General features: G+C 41.2%; 1 protein-coding gene across 3 annotated transcripts in view; it reads left to right on the top strand.

Annotated features, from left to right (window-relative positions):
• The window catches only part of LOC126100583 (ankyrin repeat and SAM domain-containing protein 3-like), a 144,004-nt gene that overhangs the window by 96,256 nt on the left and 21,738 nt on the right, over positions 1 to 26,010 (top strand). For all 3 annotated transcript variants that reach the window (XM_049911206.1, XM_049911205.1, XM_049911207.1), the window contains 2 exons: positions 1,099 to 1,217; positions 14,995 to 15,179. In XM_049911206.1, the coding sequence (XP_049767163.1) occupies positions 1,099 to 1,217; positions 14,995 to 15,179 (304 nt within the window). The remainder of the gene's footprint in view (positions 1 to 1,098; positions 1,218 to 14,994; positions 15,180 to 26,010) is intronic.

Below are 26,010 nucleotides of genomic sequence, written 5' to 3'. Positions count from 1 at the left end.
AATTTATGGGGGCATTTGAAAGCTCTTGTCTACGCAACCTAGGTATCAAATGTAGAGACTCTTCGTGCTTGTATTGTGGACGGCTGTGATAAAATACGCCATTCTCCAGGGCTGCATCAGCGCATCAGGGATTCCAAGCGATGGAGGGTGGATGCATGTATCCTCGCTAACGGAGGACATTTTGAACATTTCCTGTAACAGTGTTTGAAGTCACGCTGGTATGTTCTGTTGCTGTGTGTTTCCATTCCATGATTAATGTGATTTGAAGAGAAGTAATAGAATGAGCTCTAACATGGAAAGTAAGCGTTTCTGGACACATGTCCACATAACATATTTTCTTTCTTTGTGTGTGAGGAATGTTTCCTGAAAGTTTGGCCGTACCTTTTTGTAACACCCTGTACATTGAGCAGAACTGGAGAGCAAAGTGACACTGCTATGGGGACAGACAGTAGCACATGTTATTTACATAAAAACTTATGTTTTATTGTTTTGATTGTAATAAATTATTTTAAAATCTAAATTTCAGTGTGTTGATGAGGTCCATTCCAGTACCTCAAATTTTAGGAATGAAGCACTGCATCAAGTGTTCATAGGTCTTGGGATTACTCGCCATCTATTGAGCATAAAAATGTTTTAAACACATCTTTCCACTCTGCTTGTGCAGCAAACATTCACCACACATTCCAAAGATGTACTATTTTATGCAAAGAGCATACAATACAATGAAGTATCTAAGAAACACATAGTAATCATTCTTACAATTACAATAATTTATGGCTTATAAGAATTAGTTTTGTGAAATGAAATTTATACTGAAATGCTTCTCATTCCACATTTTAATTAGAATAGAAATTTACTAGTAGCTTTTTTCCACTCCTGTAGTAAATCTAAAATTACTTGATCGGAATTTATGGTACAGAAACGATAAGTTTAATTTATCAACTCTGCACTGTAATGTAAAATGAAGAGCCTGATACATACTGAAACAAAACTCCTGTACCTTAAACATATAAGAATGTGGAGTTAGTGGCCTAAATTGATTTTTTTCTCTATAATTTTTATGCAAAATTAATTTAATGAAATGGATGTGAATTTCAGAATCTAGGTCTTGACAGTTGGGACTTTTATGGTTGGACTCCCCTGATGCATGCTGTTTACTTTGGAACACCTGACATAGTAAAAATGCTTGTGGAGAAGGGTTGCAACATTAACGTAGCGTAAGTTTACTGTGTATTTTTGTTAAATTACGGTATTTATGTTGCACCAGTAATAAAAACACAAAGATGGACTAGTTCAGTGTGTTTTAAAAAAGGATGCTGCTTTGGAGAAGAGAATTTTTAGATATCTAATCTAACATCATGTGTATCGTGAAATCACAATGATAGCAGTGGTACCCAGTCATGAACCATATTAAGTAGAAATTAATTTAAATCATGTGATTGTACCTCTTTTGGAAATACTGTTACTATTTTCAATATCACCTGGTGAGTTTTACTTTTATGAACAAGACATCCTTTGTTGATTATGCTGTTGGTACAGCTTGGGAGAGGGGAGAGGGCAGATAAAGTTACATGCTAACCCTAACAAGTCAGACATGTGAGGGCAGCTGATATTACCACACAGACAACAGCTTACTTAATATCACCCATTAAAACGAAGCTACTGAATGCAAGTGCAGAGACTTTTACTAATTTATTGTGGTTTATATACATCTTGTTTATTAATAGTATTTTGGTTGGGAATATTCTAACATGATTTGGGGAAAGAAAAAATCTAAATTTAATTTTGTTTTAGATAGTTTTTTAGGCATTGAACACCTGAAAAAGTGTAGATTTAAAACCAGTATTTTTGTTTGCAACTTACATACATTGTGCTTACAATGTCCCACTCTTGATTATTTTCACACTGTGTGTCTTCTAAAAATTTTCTGAACAGACTTTGAACACTACTTTAGTTACACTTGACATATTATGAGTGCAGATAATACTAAACATAATTACACAGACACACACACACCTCAATTGATATAGATCTTCATATTTTCACAGTGCAATGATTGGTCCATAAAATTTTAGGTGTGGAACCACATAAATTTCACTTCTTCAGATATTTTGGCTGTACGCCTTCCAGCCACCTTCAGCATGAGTCAGGTGACTAACACACTAGCACTTGTTCCATCCTTTTAAACCCACAGACAGGAAGTTTAAAAGGACAGAGCAAGTGCCTGACTGTCAGCCACCTGGCTCGCTCTGAAGGTGGCTGCATAGTATATATATCCAAAATACCAGAAGTGAAATTTATGTGGCTGCATGTCCAAAATTTTATGGAACACACCCTCTAATTTTCTTAATATACTACTGTATATTTACTGAGTTTTTACAGATGTTGTATCTTTCTACATGCTTGTTATGCAGCCAATTTGTGTGTGTTTTGTGTTTCATGATAGCTAGACTTATATTTATAATAATGTAACTACCTGGATATCAGTAACCAAAATCATGCCAAGTCAAACCCTAAATTGCTGTAAACTTTCAGAGTGTGAATGAGTTGGACTGTTGTTCTACTGAAAAATATGGAAAAGCCACAGATTTTGGGTTTAGTGTTGTCTTTTGGCCTAGAGAGGATGTTTGTAAATGTAATATGATTTCATAATATTATAACTATTGAAATGATTACAACCTCACTCCACCACTGACTTTCATGCTTGCTACTAAGTTACATTGTAGGTGTGACATGACAGTGCACTGTTTGCCAGAAAAGGCAGCTATAGAAGCTAAGCCTGTTAATAGGTAACTCGCTGGCAAGGGTAGCAATCATGATATTCTTATATCCCTGCAATTAAATCCTTTGTAAAATGCACATTTTGCCAAAATTAATGGTTCAGAAGAAAGGAAAGTTGCTGCTCATCCTATAGCAGAGATGCTGAGTTGCAGATAGGCACAACAAAAAGACTGTCACAACTAAATCATTTGGCCAGTAAGGCCATTGTCAGCAATAGATGAGATGGGGATGGGGGGAATAGCAGAAAAGGAGAGAAGTAAAAATACTGTGTGTGATGGTGGAATGATGGCTGGATAGTGCTGGAATGGGAACAGGGAAGGGGCTGGATGGGTGAGGATAGTGACTAACAAAGATTAAGGCCAGGAGGGTTACGGGAATGTAGGATGTATTGCAGTGAAAGTTCCCACTTATGCAGTTCAGAAAAGCTGGTGTTGGTGGGAAGGATCCATTTGGCACATGCTGTGAAGCAGTCATTGAAGTGAAGGATGTTGTGTTGGGCAATGTGCTCAACAACAGGGTGGTCCACTTATTTCTTAGCTACAATTTGTCTGAGGCCATTCGTGTGGACAGACAGCTTGTTTGTTGTTGTTCCCACACAGAATGCAAAACAGTGGTTGCAGTTTAGCTTGTAGATCACAAGACTGCTTTCACAGGTAGCCCTGCCTTTGATGGGATAGGTGGTGGTCATGATCAGTCTGGTGGAGGTGGTGGTGGTGGAAGGATGCATGGGACAGGTCTTACATCCAGCTCTATTACAGCCATGAGGTAAGGGATTGGAAGCAGGGATTGTGTAAGGATGGATGAGTGTACGAGGCCAGTCTAAAAAGTATCCGACCTTCGGCCAGAAAAAATATTTCAAATGCTTGATGGGGTTGGGACCTTAATCCACTTCAAAGTAGGCCCCTTGTGCTTGCACACACTTAGCCCACCGAAACACTTCTGGAATCTTCTTTTGGAATTGTGTTCAGTTCCATCATTGTGTTCCACATTCTCTCTTATCTGCTCACAAAACTGGATCCTTTCAGTGGTATCTTCAATTTTGGAAATAACCAGACGTCACAAGGAGCCATGTCTGGATAGTAGGGAGGTTCGTGAACAGCTGTAAGTCCATATTTGGCCAATAAATTTTGGATCAAGTGGGATGAATGTGCAGGGGCATTGTTGTGATGCAGTTTCCAGTTTTTTGCCGTCCACATGTCTCATCTTTTACACTGAACTGTGTCATGGAGTCACTGGAGAACGTCATGATGGTACTCCTTTGTCACTGTTTGTCCTTCCATGATGCACTATTCCACAGACATCAAAGTTGACAATCACCTTGATTTTGCTTTGCACCTGCCACACTTTCTTCGGCCTTGGAGACTCAGGATGTTTCCATTGCGACAACTGTCTTTTTTGTTCTGGGTCATACCTGTACACCCATGACTAGTCTCCAGTCATCACAGTGTTCAGAAACCCAGGATCAGTGTTGGTGGTGTCCAGAAGGTCCTATGCAATGTCAAAACAGAGGTCTTTTTGTTTCTGTGACAACAACTTGGGCACAAATTTCACAGCCACTCAGCGGATGTTCAAATCATCATGCAAAATTGCATATGCAGAATCTTTACTAACCCCAACCTCTTGTGCAATCTCCTGCACAGTCAGACGACGATCTGCCATCACCAAATTTTGCACCCTCTCGACAACAGCTGCACTCCGAGCAGTTTGGAGCCTGCCAGAATGCTGGTCAGTCTCTGCTGATGTGTAGCCATTTTTGAATTGGTTTAACCTCTCCTTAATTTGTGTTACACCCATCGCATCTTCTCCAAACAGCTGCTGAATCTTACGACTTGTTTCGCTTTGAGAATCACCAAGCTTTAGACAACTTGATGCAGTATCTTTCCTTAACACATTCAATCAACTTGAGTGAGAACACGTTGTGTAGCACCTCATTCAGTGACCGACAGGCAGAGACTGGCACACTGGAAGGTGGGGACAAAATTAATGCATGCACATAAAGGTCTCTTACTTTACTGTGTACAGTGGCACCATGTTATCATCTCTATTTTTTGGGGGAAAATCAAAAGTCAGATGCTTTTGGACAGACCCTGTATTGTGTAGGTTTGGTGGATGGCGAAATACCACTGTGGGTGGGGTGGGAAGGATAGTGGGCAGGACATTTCTCTACCTCTCGTCATGCTCTGAAATGAGAAATGTGCTGCCCACTGTCCTTTCCACCCCTCCCACAGTGGTATTCTGCCATCTACTGAACCTACACAATATACTCGTCCATCCTTACACAACCCCTGCTTCCAACCACGTTTCTCATGTTTCATACCCCTGTAATAGACATAGATGCAAGACCTGTTCCATACATCCTCCCACCACCACCTCCTCCTCCTCCTCCTCCTCCTCCTCCTCCTCCTCCTCCAGTCTGGTCACGTATATCAACTAGCCTATCCCCCCCAGGGGGTCCACAACTCTTTTGTGGATACACGCGTAGCGAGCACGGGACCCCGAGCTAATGTGGCCCTCCTTCCTTTCCGGGCTGTGTACCTTCCCTTTCTGCATCGTTCCCTATCACCCATCTTCGCCCCCCCTCCCCTCACCTCTGGCTCTTTCCTTCCCTTTCTCCCCGTCTGGGAGTATGGTTTGTGCCTACCTTCCCTTTCTCCCCGTCTGGGAGTATGGTTTGTGCCTACGTCCGGAGACGGACACTTGTAAATATAACGCATTCTTTGCCTTCTCTGCTTGTATGTCTTCATCCTTCCCTTGACCTTCTCTTTTCCTTACCTCTTCTCTTTAGCCTTTTCTCCGCTGCGGCGTTTGAGACCTCTCTTCTTTCCTTTCCCTTTCTTTGTTTTTCCCTTTCTCTTTCTTCCTCCCTGTGTGTGTTTGAAGGCCTACCCACGCATTCTGTGCGTAGCCGGTGATGGGGTAACACGTAATGCCCCGCCCTGGGTAGACAGGTAGGACACGTACGTACCCCCTGGTAACGGCCAGGCCCAGGGAGGGGTGATTACCCGAGCTGATACCTTCCGAAAGTGCCGATTGGTCCCTCCATCCATTTTTCGGGAGGTGTGACCTGAGGTGTGAACAATCACCTAAGGTGGGAGTGCCCTCAGAGAGGGTCCCCACAAGGGAGGAGCACGCCGGTAATCATGGGGCATTCTTCCGCAGTGGTTTCCTCGCCTTCCACTATGTCTGCTCACAAGAATAAGTTCACTGAGTCTCAGCCACAGACAGTTCTTCCATCGTTGCCACAGTTCCTTGTTGTTTCTCGGTCTGATGAAGGTCACGACTTCTCCATGGTCAACCCTTTCATTATTCAGAAAGGTGTCGACGCAATTGCAGGTCCTGTAAAGTCTTGTTCCAGATTACAGAATGGCACCTTGTTGTTAGAAACAGTCAGTGCCCTCCAGGCACAAAAATTGCTGCGTACTTCACTGCTCCACACCTTCCCTGTCTTGGTTGAAGCGCACCACACTTTAAATTCCTCACGTGGAGTCATTTATACACACTCCCTTGATGGCTTGTCTGACGAAGAAATTCAGCACTACCTGTCTGACCAGGGCGTAATGGCTGTTCATAGAGTTATGAAAAGGGTTGACACGAACATCATTCCAACCCGCACTGTCTTCTTTACATTTGACAAAGTTCAACTCCCATCGAAAATCAAAGCAGGCTATGAGATAAATTCCATTCGCCCTTATGTCCCAAACCCTACGTGTTGCTATCAGTGTCAGCGGTTCAATCACACCAGCCAGTCCTGTTCCAATCTGGCCAAATGTGTTACGTGTGGCAAGGATGCCCATGAGGGTGCTTGTCCACCTCCATCCTCTCGCTGCATCAACTGTATGGGTGACCACACTGCTTCCTCTCGAGATTGCCCCATTTTTAAAGACGAAAAGCTCATCCAGGAAATCAGAGTGAAGGAAAAGGTGTTGACCTTTGCTGCTCGAAAATTATTCGCCAGTCGACAGCCCACCGTGCCTCAGACAGGAAAATACAGCACTGTCCTTGCTTCTCCTCGGCCAACAAAGGAGGCGGCCATGCAGACTTGCGACCTCACCTTTAGTGCCACGGTCGTCCGATCGGCCAGTGTGAAGATCGCCTGTTCAACCTCACCACTTTTGCCTGGCCACTCTATGGCACACTCTTCATCGGGTTCTGCTAAATCTCAAGCCCAAAAGTCAGACACAAAGACTTCGAAAAAAGAGCATACTCATGAAGATTTTTTACGTACCCAAACTTCACAACCATTGGTTCCTCCTTCATCTAAACATCATATTTCCAAGAAGGCTACTAAGAAACCCAGTTCATCTCCTTCTCCGCCAAGGCGTGTCCCATCTACAGCACCACCTGGCGGAAATCGCCCTCGACCGTCTTCTGTGTCGCTGAGGCGCACTGCTGGTGGCCGATCAACCGGCCGATCGCTGGTGGCAGGAGCTGCTCCTGAACAACCTATGGATCAGGATCTTCTGCCTTCGGCTGAATGCCATTCCATGCTGTCGGTCGCAAGCTCTGATCAGTCGTTGAGTTGACAGCACCCTTGGTCACATTCCTCCATTTTCTGTTCACCCTATGTCCATTATCCACTGGAATATCCGTGGCATTCGAGCCAATCGGGATGAATTATCGATTCTCTTACGATCCTACTCACCGGTCATCTTCTGTCTTCAGGAAACAAAGCTGCGTCCCCATAACCACTTTATTCTCCCCCATTTTCAGTCCGTCCGATTTGATCTCCCCTCTGTTGAAGGCACTCCAGCCCATGGAGGACTCATGATTCTTCTCCATGATACTCTCCATTATCACCCAATCCACTTACACTTCCTTCCAAGCTGTCGCTGTCAGTCTTTTCCTTTCTGGATATACCTTTTCTCTTTGTACTGTATACATTCCATCGTCCACACCAATGGCATGAGCTGATCTCCTTCATCTTCTAGGTCAGCTTCCACCCCCCTATTTGCTGGTTGGGGACTTCAATGCCTACCACCCGCTTTGGGGATCTCCACATCCTTGTCCACGTGGCTCACTATTGCTAGACATCTTCCACCAAGTGGATCTAGTTTGCCTCAACACTGGGGTCCCTACATTTTTGTCTGCCTCCATGACAAATTTCTCTCATTTGGACCTTTCGGTCGGTACTGTTCCGCTAGCTCGGTGCTTCGACTGGTTCACCCTTGATGATACACACTCGAGTGACCACTTTCCATGTGTCCTTAGACTGCAGCCTCATCTGCCATATATGCGCCCACGACGTTGGAAGTTTGCCCAAGCCGACTGGACACTTTTTTCGTCTCTCGCGACATTCGATGACCGTTACTTTCCCAGCATCGACGATGAGGTCACACATATTACCGACGTTATTCTTACAGCTGCGGAAAGTTCAATACCACGCACCTCCGAATTGCCCCGGCACCCCCCAGTTTCTTGGTGGAACGAGGCGTGCCGTGATGCAATACGTGAGCAGTGACGTGCTCTTTGCGTTTTCAGTCACCATCCTACTTTGGCCATCTGTATCCGCTATAAGCAGTTCCGTGCGCGATGCCGTCGCGTCATCCACGATAGCAAGAAGGCAAGCTGGAAATTCTTTATTAGCTCATTTAACACCTTCACTCCCTCCTCGGAAGTTTGGAGTCGGATTCAACAGTTCTCAGGTGCGCCTAGTTTCTCCCCGGTCTCTGGGCTCACTGTCGCACATGATACATTAGTGGACCCCGTCGGAATTTCTAAATCCTTGCTTCAGCACTTTGCTGAGATTTCGAGCTCTTCAAATTACCCACCAGCGTTTCTCCCAAAGAAACGTGCAGCGGAAGTGTGACCTCTTGCTTTCTCCTCTCAAAATTGCGAAAGCTACAATACTGTTTTCTCCATGCGGGAACTTAAACATGCACTCTCTTCTTCTCGCTCCTCCGCCCCAGGACCGGATGGTATCCACGTCCAAATGTTGCTGCATTTATCAACCCATAGTCTGCGTTACCTCCTTCACCTTTATAATTGAATTTGGACCGACAGTACTTCTCCCAGATGATGGCAGGAAGCTATCGTCGTTCCTGTTCCGAAACCTGGAGAGGACAAACATCTCCCCTCTAGCTATCGCCCGATTTCTCTCACGAGTAGTGTATGTAAGGTTTTGGAGCATATGGTGAATTGCTGTTTCTCTTGGTGGCTGGAGTCCTGCAGTCTTTTAACACCTGCCCAATGTGGATTCCGAAAGCATCGTTCTGCAGTTGACCATCTTGTTGCTCTCTCAACTTATATCATGAACAATTTTCTCCGGAAACGCCAAACAGTAGCAATATTTTTTGATCTGGAGAGAGCATATGATACCTGTTGGAGGACAGGCATCCTCCGCACACTGTTCTCTTGGGGCTTTCGAGGTTGGCTGCCCCTTTTTCTCCACGAATTTATGGCAGAGTGCACATTTAGAGTGCAGGTGAACACTACTCTCTCCCGTACTTTCTCCCAAGAAAACGGGGTAACCCAGGGCTCCGTGCTGAGTGTTGTACTGTTTGCCATCGCCATAAATCCAATTATGGATTGTCTCCTTCCTGATGTCTCGGGCTCCCTCTTTGTGGACGATTTTGTGATCTACTACAGCTCTCAACGGACCAGCCTTCTTGAACAACATCTTCAAGGATGTCTCGATTGCCTCCATTCTTGGAGCATTGAAACCGGCTTCCGTTTTTCTCCCAGTAAGACCGTTTGTGTTAATTTTTGGTGACATAAGGAGTTTCTTCCACCCTCTTTACATCTAGGACCTGTCAACCTTCTGTTTTCGGACATCGCTAAATTCTTGGGTCTTATGTTTGACAGAAAACTGTGCTGGTCCTCCCACGTTTCCTATCTTTCGGCTCGCTGTCTGCGATCCCTCAACACCCTCCATGTCCTGAATGGTACCTCCTGGGGAGCGGACCGAGTGGTCCTTCTCCGCCTCTATCGCACCTTAGTGCGCTCGAAATTGGACTATGGAAGCATAGTCTACTCCTCTGCTCGGCCGTCTGTTCCTCGGCGTCTCGACTCTATCCACCACCGTGGATTACGTTTAGTGTCTGGAGCTTTTTACACCAGCCCAGTGGAAAGCCTTTATGCTGAGACTGCTGAACCTCCGCTGTCCAATCAGCAAGCTGTCCTTCTGAGTCATTATGCTAGCCATCTGTCTTCCATGCCTGCTAATCCAGCCCATGACATTTTTTTCGACGCCTCCTTTGATGTGGGGTATGCAGGCCGCCCCTCCTCCCTACTACCACTGGGAGTCCGCTTCCGTCAACTGCTCCATTCTCTTTCCTTCCGCTTTCCTAAAACCTTCTTGACAACTTGGGGTACAGTACCACCTTGGCTCCATCCCCTGATCTGCCTGCTCCGTGACCTTTGTCAGTTTCCCAAGGATGGTACCCCTTCACTTGTTTATCATCGGGCATTTTCTGCTCTATGTGCACAAATGAAGGAAGCCACATTTATTTACACTGATGGCTCAAAAACATCGTTTGGTGTAGGGAGTGCCTATATTGTTGGCGACACCCCACATCAATTTCGGCTTCCCAACCAGTGTTCGGTTTATACTGCGGAGCTTTACGCTGTTCTCCAGGCTGTCCACTACATCCGCCGCCATCAGCGGATACAGTTCAGATTCTTTCAGCTCTCTCCTCAGTCTCCAAGCTCTTTACCCTGTCCACCCTCTGGTCCACCGGATTCAGGACTGTCTGCACCTGCTCCACCTGGGGGCAACCTGGTGGCGTTCCTCTGGCTCCCGGGACACGTTGGTATCTGTGGAAATGAGGCGGCTGATAAAACGGCCAAGGCTGCAGCCTCTCTTCTTCGGCCAGCTATTCAATCGATTCCCTTCGCCGATCTATGGAGCGTTTTATGTCATCATGTTGTTCTTTTATGGCACGCACATTGGTCGACACTTCCCCATAATAAACTGTGGGACGTGAAAGCTCTTCCTTGTGCTTGGACCTCTTCCTCCCAAACAAGTCATCGGGAGGAGGTAATTTTAACTAGACTCCGGATAGGGCACTGTCTTTTTAGCCCTCGACATCTTTTAAGTGGCGATCCTCCCCCCATTCTGTCCCCACTGCTCTCAGCTGTGGATGGTAAGACACCTTTTAATTACTCCGTTGCACGTCCGTTTACAGCTGTCGCCTGATATATCGTCAATTTTAGCAGATGACACGCGCTCGGCCGATCGCCTTCTTGAGTTTATTAGTGCCAGTGAAATGGCATCAGTCATTTGAAGCTTTTTTTGGGACAACCAACCCCTTTCTGTAGTGGATTTTTAAGCCTTCCTTCTGCTTTTAGTTTCTCCAATTTTTGAGTTTCGTTCCCATTGCTGCTGGTTTCCATTTTCGGTTTTTTACTGTTTCCAAAGTCACGGACTGGGCGCTAATGACCATAGCAGTTTTGCGCCCTAAAACCAAAACAAAAAAAAAACTAGCCTATCAAAGGCAGGGCTACATGTAAAATCAGTCATGTGATCTACAAGCTAAGCTGCAACTACTGTGTTGCATTCTATATGGGCATGACAACAAACAAGCTGTCTGTCCACATGAATGGCCACTGACAAACTGCGGCCAAGAAACAAGTGGACCACCCTGTTGCTGAACATGCTCCAAACATGACATCCTTCATTTCAATGACTGCTTCACAACCTGTGCCACACAGATCCTTCCCACAAACACCAACTTTTCTGAATTGCACAGGTGGGAACTTCCCCTGCAATACATCCTACATTTCCATAACCCTCCTGGCCTCAATCTTCATTAGTCACTGTCTTCACCCATCCAGCCCCCTCCCTGTTTCCATTCCAGCACTTCACAGCCATCATTCCACCATCACACTAATTTTCCACTACTTACTACCCCCCCTCCTCACCTCACCTCTCCCCCTCCTCCATCTAATCTGTAGCACTTCACTGTCCACCATCCCCACCATACTATCCCTTCCCCTCCCTGCCCAAGCCTCCTCCTTACCCCCACCCAGTCACCACTCCTATCATTTACTGGTGCTGGCTGCTTGCAGTGTGGTTTCAGTTGCCTGAGACTGCAGATGTGTAAGAGTTGGTGGGTAGCAACTTTCCTTTCATAATACTGTTACATTCCTTCCTGGGTTTTTTGTTGTTTGATTTCAATAGTTATGGAGCTTTAGTCATACAAACTCCATGCATGTGTTGTGGAAACATTTTTTAAAAGTGAGTATTCTTATGATGCATCTCACGAGGGGAAAGGCCTTGGGCATGAAGGAATGATTTGGCTAATATTTGACAAGTCAATTGTATATAACCTAAAATGAAGGACTGTAAGATATTTTGGCTTAACATACTACAGTTTGTGAGAAATTGTGCTGAGGCAAAATATTTAGCCTTTAATTTTAGGTTGTGTGCAAGTGATTTGATAACTATGGGCCGAATCATTTGGCTGTGTCTGAGGCCTTTCCCCTTGTCAGCATTAGTTTCACCAACTCATTAGTGAGAGTTCAAGATGACATTTTCCAGACATAATACAATTTTGTTATGAGGGGAAGAAACCACAGAGAGAATTTCATTTCTCAAAGTCTTCCTCTCAAGAAGCTACTACAGTCACTGTCCCATCTTGAAAATGTCATCCCTTGGTATGATTCTCCACATGCCAATAAGAGATACGCACAATATTTGTACTCTCTTCTACAATAACTTATGATTTTGATTTATAAGTATCATTAATTGATAAGAATGTGGGATATAAATAATTCCTGTGGAATGGTATGCAACACCACCAACTCTACCATCTGAGCCATTCAGGCATGACTCATGACCTGCCCACACAGTCAGATTGCACATGATATATAAGAATATTTCCTTCAGTGTCCAATTTTTGGAGAAAAACAAAATGTCTTGTGAATGAACTTCATAAGTACAAATAAAATTAGACTGAATAAATGAATGAATGAATGAAAAAAAATTATAAACTTTGCCTCATTCACTTTACAATGTCACAAGTGCTGATTTTTGTAAAATCTGTTTTTGAATGGAAGCTAAACACTAAAACCATCACAGTGTTAACTTAGAAGTTTACTCTGTTTTGCTGTCTTAATTTGACCCCATGGGCCTGAAGTTTTGATAATCATTAAGCCCCTATATTGGCAAGATTTTGAGGTAAGTATAATTTGCTTTGTCTTTTCAAAAAATTAATATAAAATAGATTCATTTGCATGTTATCTTTTTCAAAGCAATTTTGTCTGAGATGATTCCAAGCTTCAGAGAAGTAGTAAAAGTATGGTAGAGCATCAATTATCTGAACAAATTGGAAGACATGGATGTTGGAAAAATCAGTTTATTCAGATAATCAAATTGTATACTTTCATTTACCAATAAAAATTACATAGATTTATGACATCAGATCTCTTATTGGAAAGGCAAGTATAGTAGGAACATATGTAGTACAGTCTAGTAAACAAAAATATGCCATAAATTTGCATTTTCTATGTGCAGCATATATGTATAGAATTAACATTTAAAAATCCCTAATTGTGGTCTGCCTAAGAAAGCCTATCCCCTTAAAAGCAACAAAAATGCACAATTTCAGCTTAAGCTTCAACCTGTAATAAGCCTGTATCTAAACATGTAAATTTTCAGAAGCAGCCAGTAGATTTTCATCTTCATTCTCCAGACTAGTAGTTGATGAGCATCAGCTTTATCAGTGATGAGGTTTACAATTTTTCTGTCCTGATGGTTCGGTGTCCTGGCCTGTATTGATGATGCTTATTCATTTTTGAATGTCTTCATCAGATTCATGGCAATTGAGTTCTTTTAACGTATTGAGCATGTTGGACATGTCCTCTGTTAATTGTTTCCAGTCAGACTTTAACAGTTGTGTGCCATACCGAATGTATTATTAAATGTTTTTTTTTCAGTTTGTGTTCCTTTACACTATCCCATATTGTTCTGATCATGTAGAAAGCATCTTACAATAAATATTTTTATTATTTATTAACAGACATTACTCTCCCTCCTCTTCTTTTTCTAATAGCAGCTTATGTAACAAATCTTTTCTGTAATACTGCTTTAAAGTCTCATCCTTGATCCATGGGCAAGAATGGGTAGTTTACTTTGTATGGATGAAACATCACTACTATGAGCTCATCCTTTTCATTTAAGTTATCACATATGGATGAGTTTGTGCATTGTCAAGGAAAAATGTTTTCTCCCTTTTGTCATTCTTTAACTGATGAACTTTTACGGAAGGTACAAACCTTCCATAAACTATTGTGTATATATTGAACTATCCATCCAGGCACTCTTTAGTGGCATCACAGATACATTAATGTGCTTGAAACAATATGATTTCTTACTTTTACAAATGATGAGTATAGACAATTGGTGTCTGCCAGTAGCCTTAGGACAAGCTAAAGCAGTAATATGGTCCTTGCTTATTTTAGAACTGGTTGCTGCTATTTGTGACATGAAACAAGAATTTTTCTTGGTAAAGCTTTCCTGTTGAGCCCAATTTCATCGGAATGGTAAAAATTTTAGAGAGCACAATCTTCTTCCATCAGTACATCCCTTAGTGTGTTGTGAAAGAATCAGCTGCTGAATAATCACCAGACAGACAGTTTTTCCTCCTTGTATCTGAAACTCACGAATGCTGTGTCTTGACTTAAACATTAAGCATTTTAACGAACCCATGTTTGCTTCAAAATTTATGGGCCTCCAAAATTTTCCTTAAACTGACTTGGACCAGAGATTGGTTCTGCTTGTGGTCTTTTTTGTACAAACCACTAGTAAACAGCATCATCTGGATGTGTATTTGTGGTGAGCTCTTTAGACTTGTCGATCCATCAGTTTAAACAAACTTAGATATGGTCATCTTTTGTTTTCTTATATCCATAATTGTCAACTTATCTAACTTGCCAAACCTTTAATCATTAGATAATGTGGTTGCAGATTCACCTTTCTCCAACTTTTTATTAATCACATATTTCTCTGTCATAGAAAGGACAAAATATTTATGTTCAGGCATTTTGTACCACAAGTTTACTTTACACAGGAAAACGTTGACATAGCAAATGGTTACTATTATTGGAAACTCAGCATTGGTATGGGAGAGGAGGATGAAAATATGCACACTTGAATAATAGTTCAGTTAAGTGATCATTTGATCAGCCGATGTTCAGATAAATGATGTTCCACTGTAATTGTAATATTATCATACTACAAATAATACATTTGTGTAATATTTGTTGGTTGTGCAGTGACATAACTGGAAAGACACCTCTGATAGTGGCAATAGAGTGTTCGCGAGAAGATATGGTGTACACTTTATTGAATTCTGGTGCGAATCCAACTTCTAAAACAAAGAAAGGTCGAACAGCTGTTGATTATGCTGAGGTTTATAATGGGTATCCTGGCATTGTTAATATGGTGCAGGCTGCTGCAGGTAAGTTAGAAGACTCAAATATAATGCATCAGCTTTGAGAATTTGATTTTTGGAGTTTTATTATGAAATTATCAACCTTGCTGAACATCAGGAACTACATCTGATAATCTTGAGAAAAAAATATTTTTTAACTATGTGAATATATACGTTTGTAGTCGTAGAGAATTTCTGGGGAACTCTCCCTCCCCCCCCCCCCCCCCCCCCCCCTCACTTCCTCCTCTACCTATCTCTACCTATCACTCTTCTTCATCACTCTTGCCAGATGCGAGAACGGCTTTACCATTGCGTCCCTCGACTCCAGGGAGTCTGTGCAGCATTAACCCCCCTCTTCTCAGCTGATACAGTGCCCTGCCTTGTTAAAAAATGCAGAACATTTTTTTGCTACTCAGGCTACACAAGTAGCTGGAAGAGCACACCAGAATCTCTGTGTTATTCCATAATATGACTGGTGCCAAGACATTGCTCTGCAATAGCAGGTTGCCTTGGCTGTTGTAAGTGTTTGTATCTGTTATGCTCAACACAATGGTCCACCACAGTCCTGATGGTGTGGCCAATGTATAAAATGCCACAATTGCAAGGGATAATGTAGAAACCCAGCTTACGCAAAAAGAGATCATCCTTTACAAACACTAAAAAGGCCCTATCTTAATTAATAGTTAAAAACCATACTTGGCACCACGTTTTTGCAGGATGTGACCAATTCTGTTGGAAATGCTACCTGCATAAGACAAAAAGGTGTAGACTTTGGTGCCAATTTGTTCATCATTCACCAATTCAGGGTGGTTTGATAGTGCAACACATGTCTGATCTGCCTTCCGCTATAATAGTTATGGTGAAAGGTGACTCTGGGTTGGGCTAACTCAGCTTACAAACTCTCAGGGTCTGAGATAAAGTGGGCTATATGAACAAAATTATGAAGTATCCTTCAATGCTATACTGGATGGTGACAGTTGGCACCCTGAAGATACAAATCAGTAAGCCCCAACGTACCATCAGTCTTCCTCCTGACCAACACGTCAAGGAAGGGAAGGTAGCCACCCTTTTTCCTTCTCCATAGTAAACCGAATATTCGTGTGGGTTGAATTCAGATGTTCTAAAAAGCTGTTTAACTTCTAACTTTCACGAGTTCAAACAACAAAAGTATCATCTGATTATCTAGAAAAGCATGCAGATTACAGTATTGCTGACTCCATGGCATGTACTACAAAATCTTCCATTAACAGACTGGCAATAATAGTGAAGTGTATCATATAAAAATATACTTTACTTTTAAATTATTTTAGCAGGGAAACCAACAACCTATCAAACTCTTATAGCACAAAACATATATGTAATATCAGTGACTGAAGAACATATTTTGATCATAACTCAGTTTTTTAAAAACAAGTACTGTTAGGAACTGAAACTTCCTCTTCTGGATACTCACTTCTTTTTTATTACTTGTTGGATTGGGATGTAGGTGTTGTCATTCCTCTGTTATATCTTTCTTATAAAAAATATTTTGTTAATGAATAGTGGTGCCTGCAGTTATTGTAGAAACCTATTGCTGCTACCGCAGGGTGTCTACGACCCGGGACAACCGGGAGATCCGGGAGAAACCCGGAAATTTTTTCATCCGGGGTAAACCCGGGAATTTTTTGGTCTTCCAGGAATTTTTTTTTGTTTTAGCTTCCTGTTAAGGTTTTTTTTTCTTTTTTTTAAATTTTGGCTGGTAAGAAACAATACTCTAACAAAGGATATTATGTATCCCACTACTGCAGAATAATACTGCAACAATAAAACATGAACGAGAGAAAAGAAAAAACGAAAATAAAACTTAAGTTGCAAAGGAAATACACCATATACAACTACTAAACACAGTGCTCATACAAACGTCTGCTAACAGCAAAATGTGTTAAAGGCCTTAGTAAGACTGTTCAATGCTTCATAACAACAAACTGCCTCCCGCCTCCGTGCAAGTTGCCAGATTCACTGGGGGCAAAACGGGTTCTCTACCCCGGGCGGCAATTTCAGGGAATGGGAGGGGGCCGCCAAATTCATATTCTTGAGGGTAAAAACCTTGTTTCACATAGCACCTAGTATCCAGTGCATGTTGGGCTGTCGATTATTCATATGATTTTGAAACGCATCCCTGTTGGTTTTTTAACATTTTAGAACGTATTCTATGTTTATTTCTGAATGAATCATAAGTCGAATTTTGAATGCGTGTATAGTGTACGTCATGTATCTGCCAGGGGAATCCCATCGCATCTAGAGATAAACTTTCCTACAGACAGAAGGGGATGGGGCTATACGAGCTGAGCGGAATAAAGCCGAACGGGTGAATGAATGGCAATCGCTGTTTATGTGGTTGACTGTGTTTGTGACTGATCAGCGTTGTTATAATTACCAGCGAAATCCATAGATTCAGACCACCAGAGTGGAAATAAATGACTAACAGGAGTGATAGGTAAGAAAGATTACGTATTTTCTTCTTGGTGCATCCAAGAAAATGAAATTTTGATAGAAAATTTTTAGCTATACCTCTGCACTAGTAAGGACCAGTTGTACTGTCCCCGGTAGCAGCTGCCTGAGAAATGCAGAAAACGTATTGTATGAACACGTAATAATGCCTAACCGGAGAATAAATGCGGGATAACTAAACCGTTGATTGTGGCAGGGTTAGCGAAATTAACCGGAGAATAAGTTACAGAATTAGTGATAACAAGATTGTTTGGTAGAATGAGGAAGGAGAAGAAACGGGGACATCACACAAATTATGGAAGAATAAGACGATTCCAAATTTATATAAAAATTTCATACCACTACTTTTCGATCTCATGCTTAGCATATGAATGTAATGTGAAACTATTTCCGAACATAAAACTTTTTGCTTGTAGTAGGCCTAATAAGCATTTGATATTGGTACTTTGTGAATTATATTTTCTCCTCGTGTTATAAAAATGACCATTTGTGCCAAAACAGTCTCGTTTATTTGGTATGTGTTACAATAGCTGCAATATTAGACAGGCCTATTTCGTTTTATCTAGCAGACCGTGACAAAGTATATGTAATCAGATAGAGGAACCACACAAGTCTTGGGTACTGTTTGTATTAACAGTTTCTTCAGTATTAGACAAAGACATTTCTTTTTTTCATGTAGCAAAACATTTGACTATCTTTGATGAGATAATAGATTCTTTCCCAGAAAGGAAAGCACGCCATGTAACAAGGTTGGAGAGAGAAAATGCTAGGGCTTACGGACTGAAGAAAAGTATACTGTCTTGCTTGTCTTTTCTACTGGTTTCATTTATCTTATACATAATTTTATGTAACACAAAAGACAAGATATTAGCTATAGGCAATAAAGAATGCAAATTTTTTGAAGAGTTCTTGTTATCCCGGTTACAAATTATCCCATCCAATCTTGATTGCGAGTTTTTTTTCTGATGCTCAGAGCAATCTGAGTTAGAGTGGGAAAGTGGGTAATCTCCACGTGACCGGCATTATGTTTAGTGATTTTGCTGTTTCCTCTTCGTTTATTGCTTTCATGTCAAGTGAAAACAATATGGATTTCTGTGGCCGGGAGCTATCAAGTGAATACATTGACATGAATACAGAAGGCTAAAGTATGTTGTTAGTTTCAGATTTTATTTCCTCCTTTCTGACAGTCAAGTATTAATCGCCTTGCAGAACAGTGAAGTTATTTTTGTCGATTTGCTAAAGAAATTTGGCTTTTATTAATCTTTTCGATGAGGCAGTCAATTTATTTGAAACGAAGTGTTTAATTCCACACTATTGGTGCGAGGTGCCGGGGCTAGCAGTGTATTTAACACTAAATTCTTCTCGTATCTTCATACGGAAATGATACTCTAAGCCCCCCCCCTCCCCCCCCCCCCCCCCCCTTTTTCTAACTCCTAATTTTGCTGTTGCTCATGGATTAAGAAGAAATGCGAACTGACTGTAATTGACCCTGCAAGTGGAGTAGAAAATAGTTTGGCACCTGCAATAATTTAATTGGATAGAAGTTAAGGAAAGTTTCATTAACATAGTGAGAAATGAAAGGGTTGCTCTACTGATTAACAGAATGAAAGTTCTGTCCAAAATAACAATTTGATTTATTATGACTAAACTCAAAATAATAAACAAAATACGTGAAACATTTACAATACATCAAATTGGATACTCAAATAAATGCTGTGAAGGTGAGGTTGTCCATAAACTAGATTGTGACATTTATGACCAAGTGGTATGTAGAGCCAATTCCTTGCAACTCAAATCAAGAGAAACACCGAGCCAACCCAACATTAATTGCTGCTGCAGTAGTGAGAACTTAGGCAATGAACATCCAAGACAGAACAATGTAAGAAAAGATGGGAACAGGCGCTTTCTGCTGAGCTGTGATTTTCAGAGCAAATTCCCTAATCTGCCGGTGCTGCGGCCATACATTACCAAGCTGTCTTCTTAACTGCAAGGACACAATCTGGCGTACCGGAAGTGATGGCTGGTTGCTTCGACGTCCCATCGTGGTGATGATAATGTCGCGAGTATAGCCCGAAACAAACTGTCCTGCTCTGGTTGTTCCAGACTAAGGACTTCCTATCAATACTAATGTGCCTCTGAGGGAGACGGAGGCGGCTCGCCACACAATCACTGACGGTACAGTGATTGATTTTAACAAGCGAAGTCACATAGTAACCACGATACAGCCAACTTTAGCCAAAACTGCTCAAGACGGACAACATAGGCCGCTTGTACCCAGAACGCACAATTGCCAACTGTACTCGGAGAGTTACGTTGAAGTCGAAACTTCAGCAACTTCGTCAAACAGTTACAATTAAATGGAAGTATATTAGACAGCCAACGGAAGGCAGGCTGTCCAGAGCAGCGAGAGCTCAGTCTTGTAACATACCCTGACCGAAAGGCGAGAGCAGGCTCTCTCAAGAGCAGCCGTACAAACCGAACACAGAACATCCCCGCCCCCACGACAGTGGCCGTGGTTAAACATTCCAATCAGCAACTCGAAAACCGGCGGAAAATTCCACTCTATTGCCGAAGAACTACCATTCCGCCAATGGAGATTCTTGGCGCCAATTTCTGCGCCGATTTTGCTACGTCACGGAGCTATGCCCTGAGCAAGCCAATCACAGTTAAGATTTTGCAGAAAACGCGGGAATTTGCCCGCAAAGACTGCCTGGGAACACAAGTCAATCCCACGCCTCGCTGGTAGCTCACCAGAAATGGTTTTCACTAAGTTTCTGCGAAGTAACGGAATCTCTAGCCCAGCCGCCCCTTCTGGCGTGTCGCTCCCGCTCTTATGACAATGACGGCATCTGGAAAGCATCCACTTGGCTCCCTCACAGCCGTCAGCTTAACCCTTTCAAGCTTAGCAGAACTTGCCTGTCACTGGACCACCCGGGTGACGAGAGATGCTGCGTGGGAATTCCGCGTGTGAAGGAATAGCAACTTTTCACCGCATGCAATTAGAGAGGAAAATCTAATTACTCAGAAATAGATAGAAATATGAGAGGGGGCTCATGCCATCTCTCATTGGCTAGTTTCAACTGTTCGCTGCACTTCAAAAGTGCATGTTTTCATCTTCTAGCACATATGACATGCCATAATGAAGAACCAAACATTAGATTATACAGTACTGGCACCCCAAGAAAATTTACACCCGAATCTGCACATACGAATGTGCGCTTTAAGCCGAATTACGTGTTTTAGTATGGTTCACAAAATTCCAATGCTCTTGGAGTATCCTCTGATGCCTTGTTTCTTTTATGACATAATGTAAGATCTTTTAATGTCTTATACTTCTGCACATACGCGCTTCCAGCATCCTAGTAGCTGCGCAAGTGCGGTGACACCTGTTATCTGGCAACTACTGAAAGGAACCTATTTCTAACAGGTTGCGGGAAAATATTGCAAATGGTTATTTGAAAAGCGTTATTTTCAAAGTAAATTTCCTTTGTGTAAGATAAACTATGTGCAAGAATATACGATGAATTTCTTAAGTCGCAGATCGTTTGACTCTCATTTAAAAATCAAGTCTTTGAGTACAAACATTTAGAAAGATTTTGAGCCCAGAAGATAGGCATTTATGTCTTCATTAAAAAATTTACTGGCACATTTGTGGGATGTATCTTAAAGTGTAACATGCACAAAAAAGATCAACATTATATGTGAAAGCTTAGCTTCTCTTGCAGCTTATTAATCTTAGAGACCAAGATATGTGAAATCTCAGCTTTTCTTGTAGTTACAGTATGTATAATAATTTAAACCATTAACGTTTCCTTTTTGCGTGCACGCCCTACTTAAGAGTAATATCGCTATTGCCTGACTACATCACGTGTCGTATGCTCGAATATCCTCTGTCATCGGCTGGCGAAATCATGTGACATGAGCTATGACTGGCTACAAAAGCGCATTGCAATCTTGATTTCAATGCCTTGGAAAGTAACATGTGGCGTTTAGTGGAATTTAAATTTACACTTTCGTGATACGAAAATATCAGTGCACATGTTGCTCCACATCAAAGATCTTTCCAAAACGTGTTTTTTTACTGAGTTTGGTTTTCTAAATATCAGAGAAATAATAAGCCAGTATATAAAACCATAATCATTCAAAGGATTGATAAGTTTTACACTTCCAAGGAAAAGTATACTGTCACTTAACACGGAAAAAGTGTATATTCACCCGGGAGAAAGAGTAATTTTAACTGGGAAATCCGGGAATTTTTTTTCTTGTCCATGTATACACCCTGTGCCAGGTTAATTTTATTTGAGGGTTTTATATTTTTATGGTAGATAAATCAGGAAATTGTGCACACAGTGTTTGGAGACAAAATGACTGTTTATCGCACTGCATGTTTTAAGTATTTTATCCTCCATGTGTTAAACCTGCTGATATGTTTTTATGAAATCCAAATTAATATTCATTACCACTTTTAAGTTGAAGTCAGTAATGTAGTATTTTCATGGTCGAACAAGCCTTCAAACAATAATGATACTCAATAGCCACCTGGGCCTAATCCATCAAAAGGTCTTGTATGATGGATCATGAATGTAAATGATGGTAATTAAGAAAAATAAAAGTGTGATGGTATCTCAATGTGTGTAATATTACTAATTACTAACCACACTGTGCAACTGAATTTGCAGGGTGTATTTCCCCAAACCAAACCTTTATCCAGGCATTGCATATTTTTATCAAAATTTAAATATTTTTCAATTTTACCTGCCAGAAAGGAAAGATAGAAAGTTATATTACAACTGGAAACCATAACAAGATGGTTCTTGCGAAAATATTAAAATTAATGTATGTATATTTAGGTGCAACATACCATTTGTAGAATGAGATGTTCCATGTCATAGATATTCATTGGATGATGAAAGATGTTCGTGGGTTAAGGTAGTTAACAAGTAAGAAGCATCCTACTTGTGGGAGGTCAGCAGACGGTTTGTACAGATCATAATTGTAGCAATCCTGTGCTATTGGCGATGCAGGCCATGGGTGACACTTCTACCTGTTAGGTGGTGTCATTGTCTCCATGAGGCCATGAGGGTGAGGCATGAAGCACCCATGATACCAAAGAAAACATCACAGCATTGGTTCAAATGTATCGTACTACTGTTCTGAGTTGGGTGGGAAATGGACACATGACAAATTGTAGCTGGAATGTAATGTGTATGTAGTAGAGTCATTAAGAGACATTAGAGTTGTATATTATACGAAATATGCTGAGTTTAACTTCTGAGTATGTTATTCCACTGGAACAAGAAAAGTCTCTTTCAGCGTGTTCAGCACAATGGATTGAAGTCCATGGAGAAGAAGCTGTGCCACAGTTAAAGGGTGCTGAAGAGCAGGAGCCTTGCAGCATTGGTATTGTATGGTGACCACAAGAAAAAGTAAGAGAAGCAAGAAACATAAGCAAGATATAAAAGTTAGAGATCAACTACTAGACTGTTTCAACAGCCTATTCCTAACACCTCCTTTAGGGAAATAAAGACCAAGGAAATATTTCGACATGGTGTTACAAATAATTTCCTTGTTGAATTTAATAGCCTGATCCAATGCCTAACTGGAGGAGAAATGCACAAAGAAATGAGTCAAAGGAGAATAAAGGATTAAGAAAGGAATATCAGTTGTATTTATTTGGAAATAATAAAATTGTATGAAATTAAAATACTATATAGTCATAATTGAAAATAACAAAAATATCAGGTGAAGACATCTGTTCCTATCATATGTGATGAATACTGAGGTTTCCCAGTGGATATATAAAATCCCATGATAAATTTTTCGATTTAGAATTTTAAGAATCTTAATTATACTAACTGTTTGGTTCTCAGTCATCAATACATTAAGATGACTACTATTGCATTCCTTGTAGTTAAGATATCTGCACAATCTTGCATTGTAATCTCATGTGAATCTTCTTGAAAGTTGAAGAATTTTTTTGTTAACTGCATTAGTTACATCCATGCAAACATAAGTAAAGTGATTAAGTTAGTTCTCAGAATTATTACCTGTTATGATGAAAATTGGCAAGGTAGAAAATATGAATTGTGGAGAAGAAATACAGTCAAGAAAATATAAAAAACAGCTATATGGCAGAGCCAAAGGTAGGAATTCCAGACAAAGCTGCCATCAAAAGTGAAGTACTAGTGCAACCTCCTCCAAGTGAGAGTTCAGCAAACATCTGTAAATCCATTTGTGATGTTATATAAAAAATTAGAAACTATAATGAATGCCATACTAAGCAATATTGTGAAGGGATAATCAAACAAAATACCAGAACACTTGAACAGGTTGTGAAGGGATGATCAAAACAATTAGAAAATAATTTTGACTGTGTGTGAAAAGTTTAGATGCACAGGTGAATGAGAATTTTAATCAAGTTGCCAAAGACAATCAGATAAAATCAGATCAATGAGAATTTTGCGAGTATACTTTCTGAAATATCAGCATTATGAAATGCATCAAGGTACACCAGATACAATGCAAGAAATAACAAACAATATGGGTGTGCTCAAGATGGTGCAAACTGCAATGGAAACATCAGTACAATGACCCTCAACTCAGTTTCAGAATTTAGTTGTGGAGCCAGAGGGTAAGATCAACGTAAGTCTTGACAGGCAACTTGCAAATGACTTTTCGTCCTAGTTAAGGATACAAGAGATGCAAATTAATGAATCACTCAACACTGAATTATGTGCTGCTGCACAAAGTGTGGGTAAATAAGTGATGCAAGTGTACAGTGCCTCTAATGATTTAATAAAAATTGAATTGATACAGATGAAAATTGAGTTAAAGCTCAACATACCATTGTGGCATGAACAAGCAAATGATCATGTCAACAGTCTGCAGCAAGAGAGAGTAGTGATAAAGAGTGCCACACATGAATCACAACCAATAAGCACATGTGTGGGTGACATGTTCAGAAATGCACATTAATACGATTGACAGTATGAAGAAGAGAGATACCTGATGTAGAATTACCATAGTTTATATACACTTATGTATAGATGTGATATGAAACCATCATAGTTCTCTCTCTCTCTCTCTCTCTCTCTCTCTCTCTCTCTCTCTCTCTCTCTCTCTCTCTCTGCAGACAGTGTTTGTTAGTAATGAGGATCACCCTGTGGCTAAACATGCCTTGGTGCACAGCCAGCACATCTTGGCACAGTGCTACACAGTTCATTCCTCTCGACAGGTTTCTAGTTAGTTGTTTCATTGTTTGCATACTTGTATATCTTTGTGTGTATGATGATGTGTGTTTGTGCAGCCTGATTCTTTGGCCTTCTTATCTCCAGATAAGTTATAGGTTATTGGAAACCACAGAGAATATGAAGGACTTCTGCAATAGACGTAGATGAATATGGAAAGAGGGAAAAAATAGGCTGGTAGTCAAAAAAGAAGTAAGAAAGGAAAAAAATTGAAATTTTTGCTAAGATCAAAAAGAGAGAGAAGATAGCCCCAAATACAAGAAACCCTTCCCATCCCCCTTCCTCGGGATTCCTACCTCACCAGTACCTGTGTGAGAAGCCGGAGGAGGTACGGTGTTAAATTGTCTCCTACAGAACGGACATTCTCACTTTCACCCTTGAGGCTGTGCAGAGGCCAAAAATATATTTCATAGTTGTATTGAGACAGGAACAAGGCCCAACACAGGATGCAATGTGCTGCTTTGTCAGGCAATGAAGCAGAAATATTAAACAATGAAACCAAGGGTGTTTGGTCTGTATTGAGATGAAATTTAAACCCATGTGAGAATAAATTAAAGTTCTTGAGGGCATGGATGATGGCAAGTGCATTCTTTAAGCGTTTTAGATGCATAAGCCATCAGACATTCAGAACCATACTCATAGCAATGTGCAAGAATGACCCTGAGCCACACTAAGAGGCATCTGAAACCAAGACCAGGTGGTGACCAGGTTGGAAGTTAGACAATCAAGGAGCAGAATGCAATTTGGATTTCAAAAGCATCAGCAATTGCTCACAGACTGGCCTCACCAAAAAGGAACATCCTCTCCTTAAACAGAGAACCGACTCGTGGAGATAGCATCTTGGACCTACTGATAACAAGCAGACCCGAACTTTTCGACTCTGTAAGTGTACAACAGGGAATCAGTGGTCATAGGGCCGTTGCAGCATCCCTGAATATGGAAGTTAATAGGAATATAAAAAAAGGAGGAAGGTTTATCTGTTTAGCAAGAGTAATAGAAGGCAGATTTCAGACTACCTAACAGATCAAAACGAAAATTTCTGTTCCGACACTGACAATGTTGAGTGTTTATGGAAAAAGTTCAAGGCAATCTTAACATGCGTTTTAGACAGGTACGTGCCG

This window comes from Schistocerca cancellata, chromosome 9 (assembly GCF_023864275.1).
Source record: "Schistocerca cancellata isolate TAMUIC-IGC-003103 chromosome 9, iqSchCanc2.1, whole genome shotgun sequence".
Classification (NCBI taxonomy): domain Eukaryota; kingdom Metazoa; phylum Arthropoda; class Insecta; order Orthoptera; family Acrididae; genus Schistocerca; species Schistocerca cancellata.
This window is presented reverse-complemented; position numbering and strand designations above follow the sequence as displayed.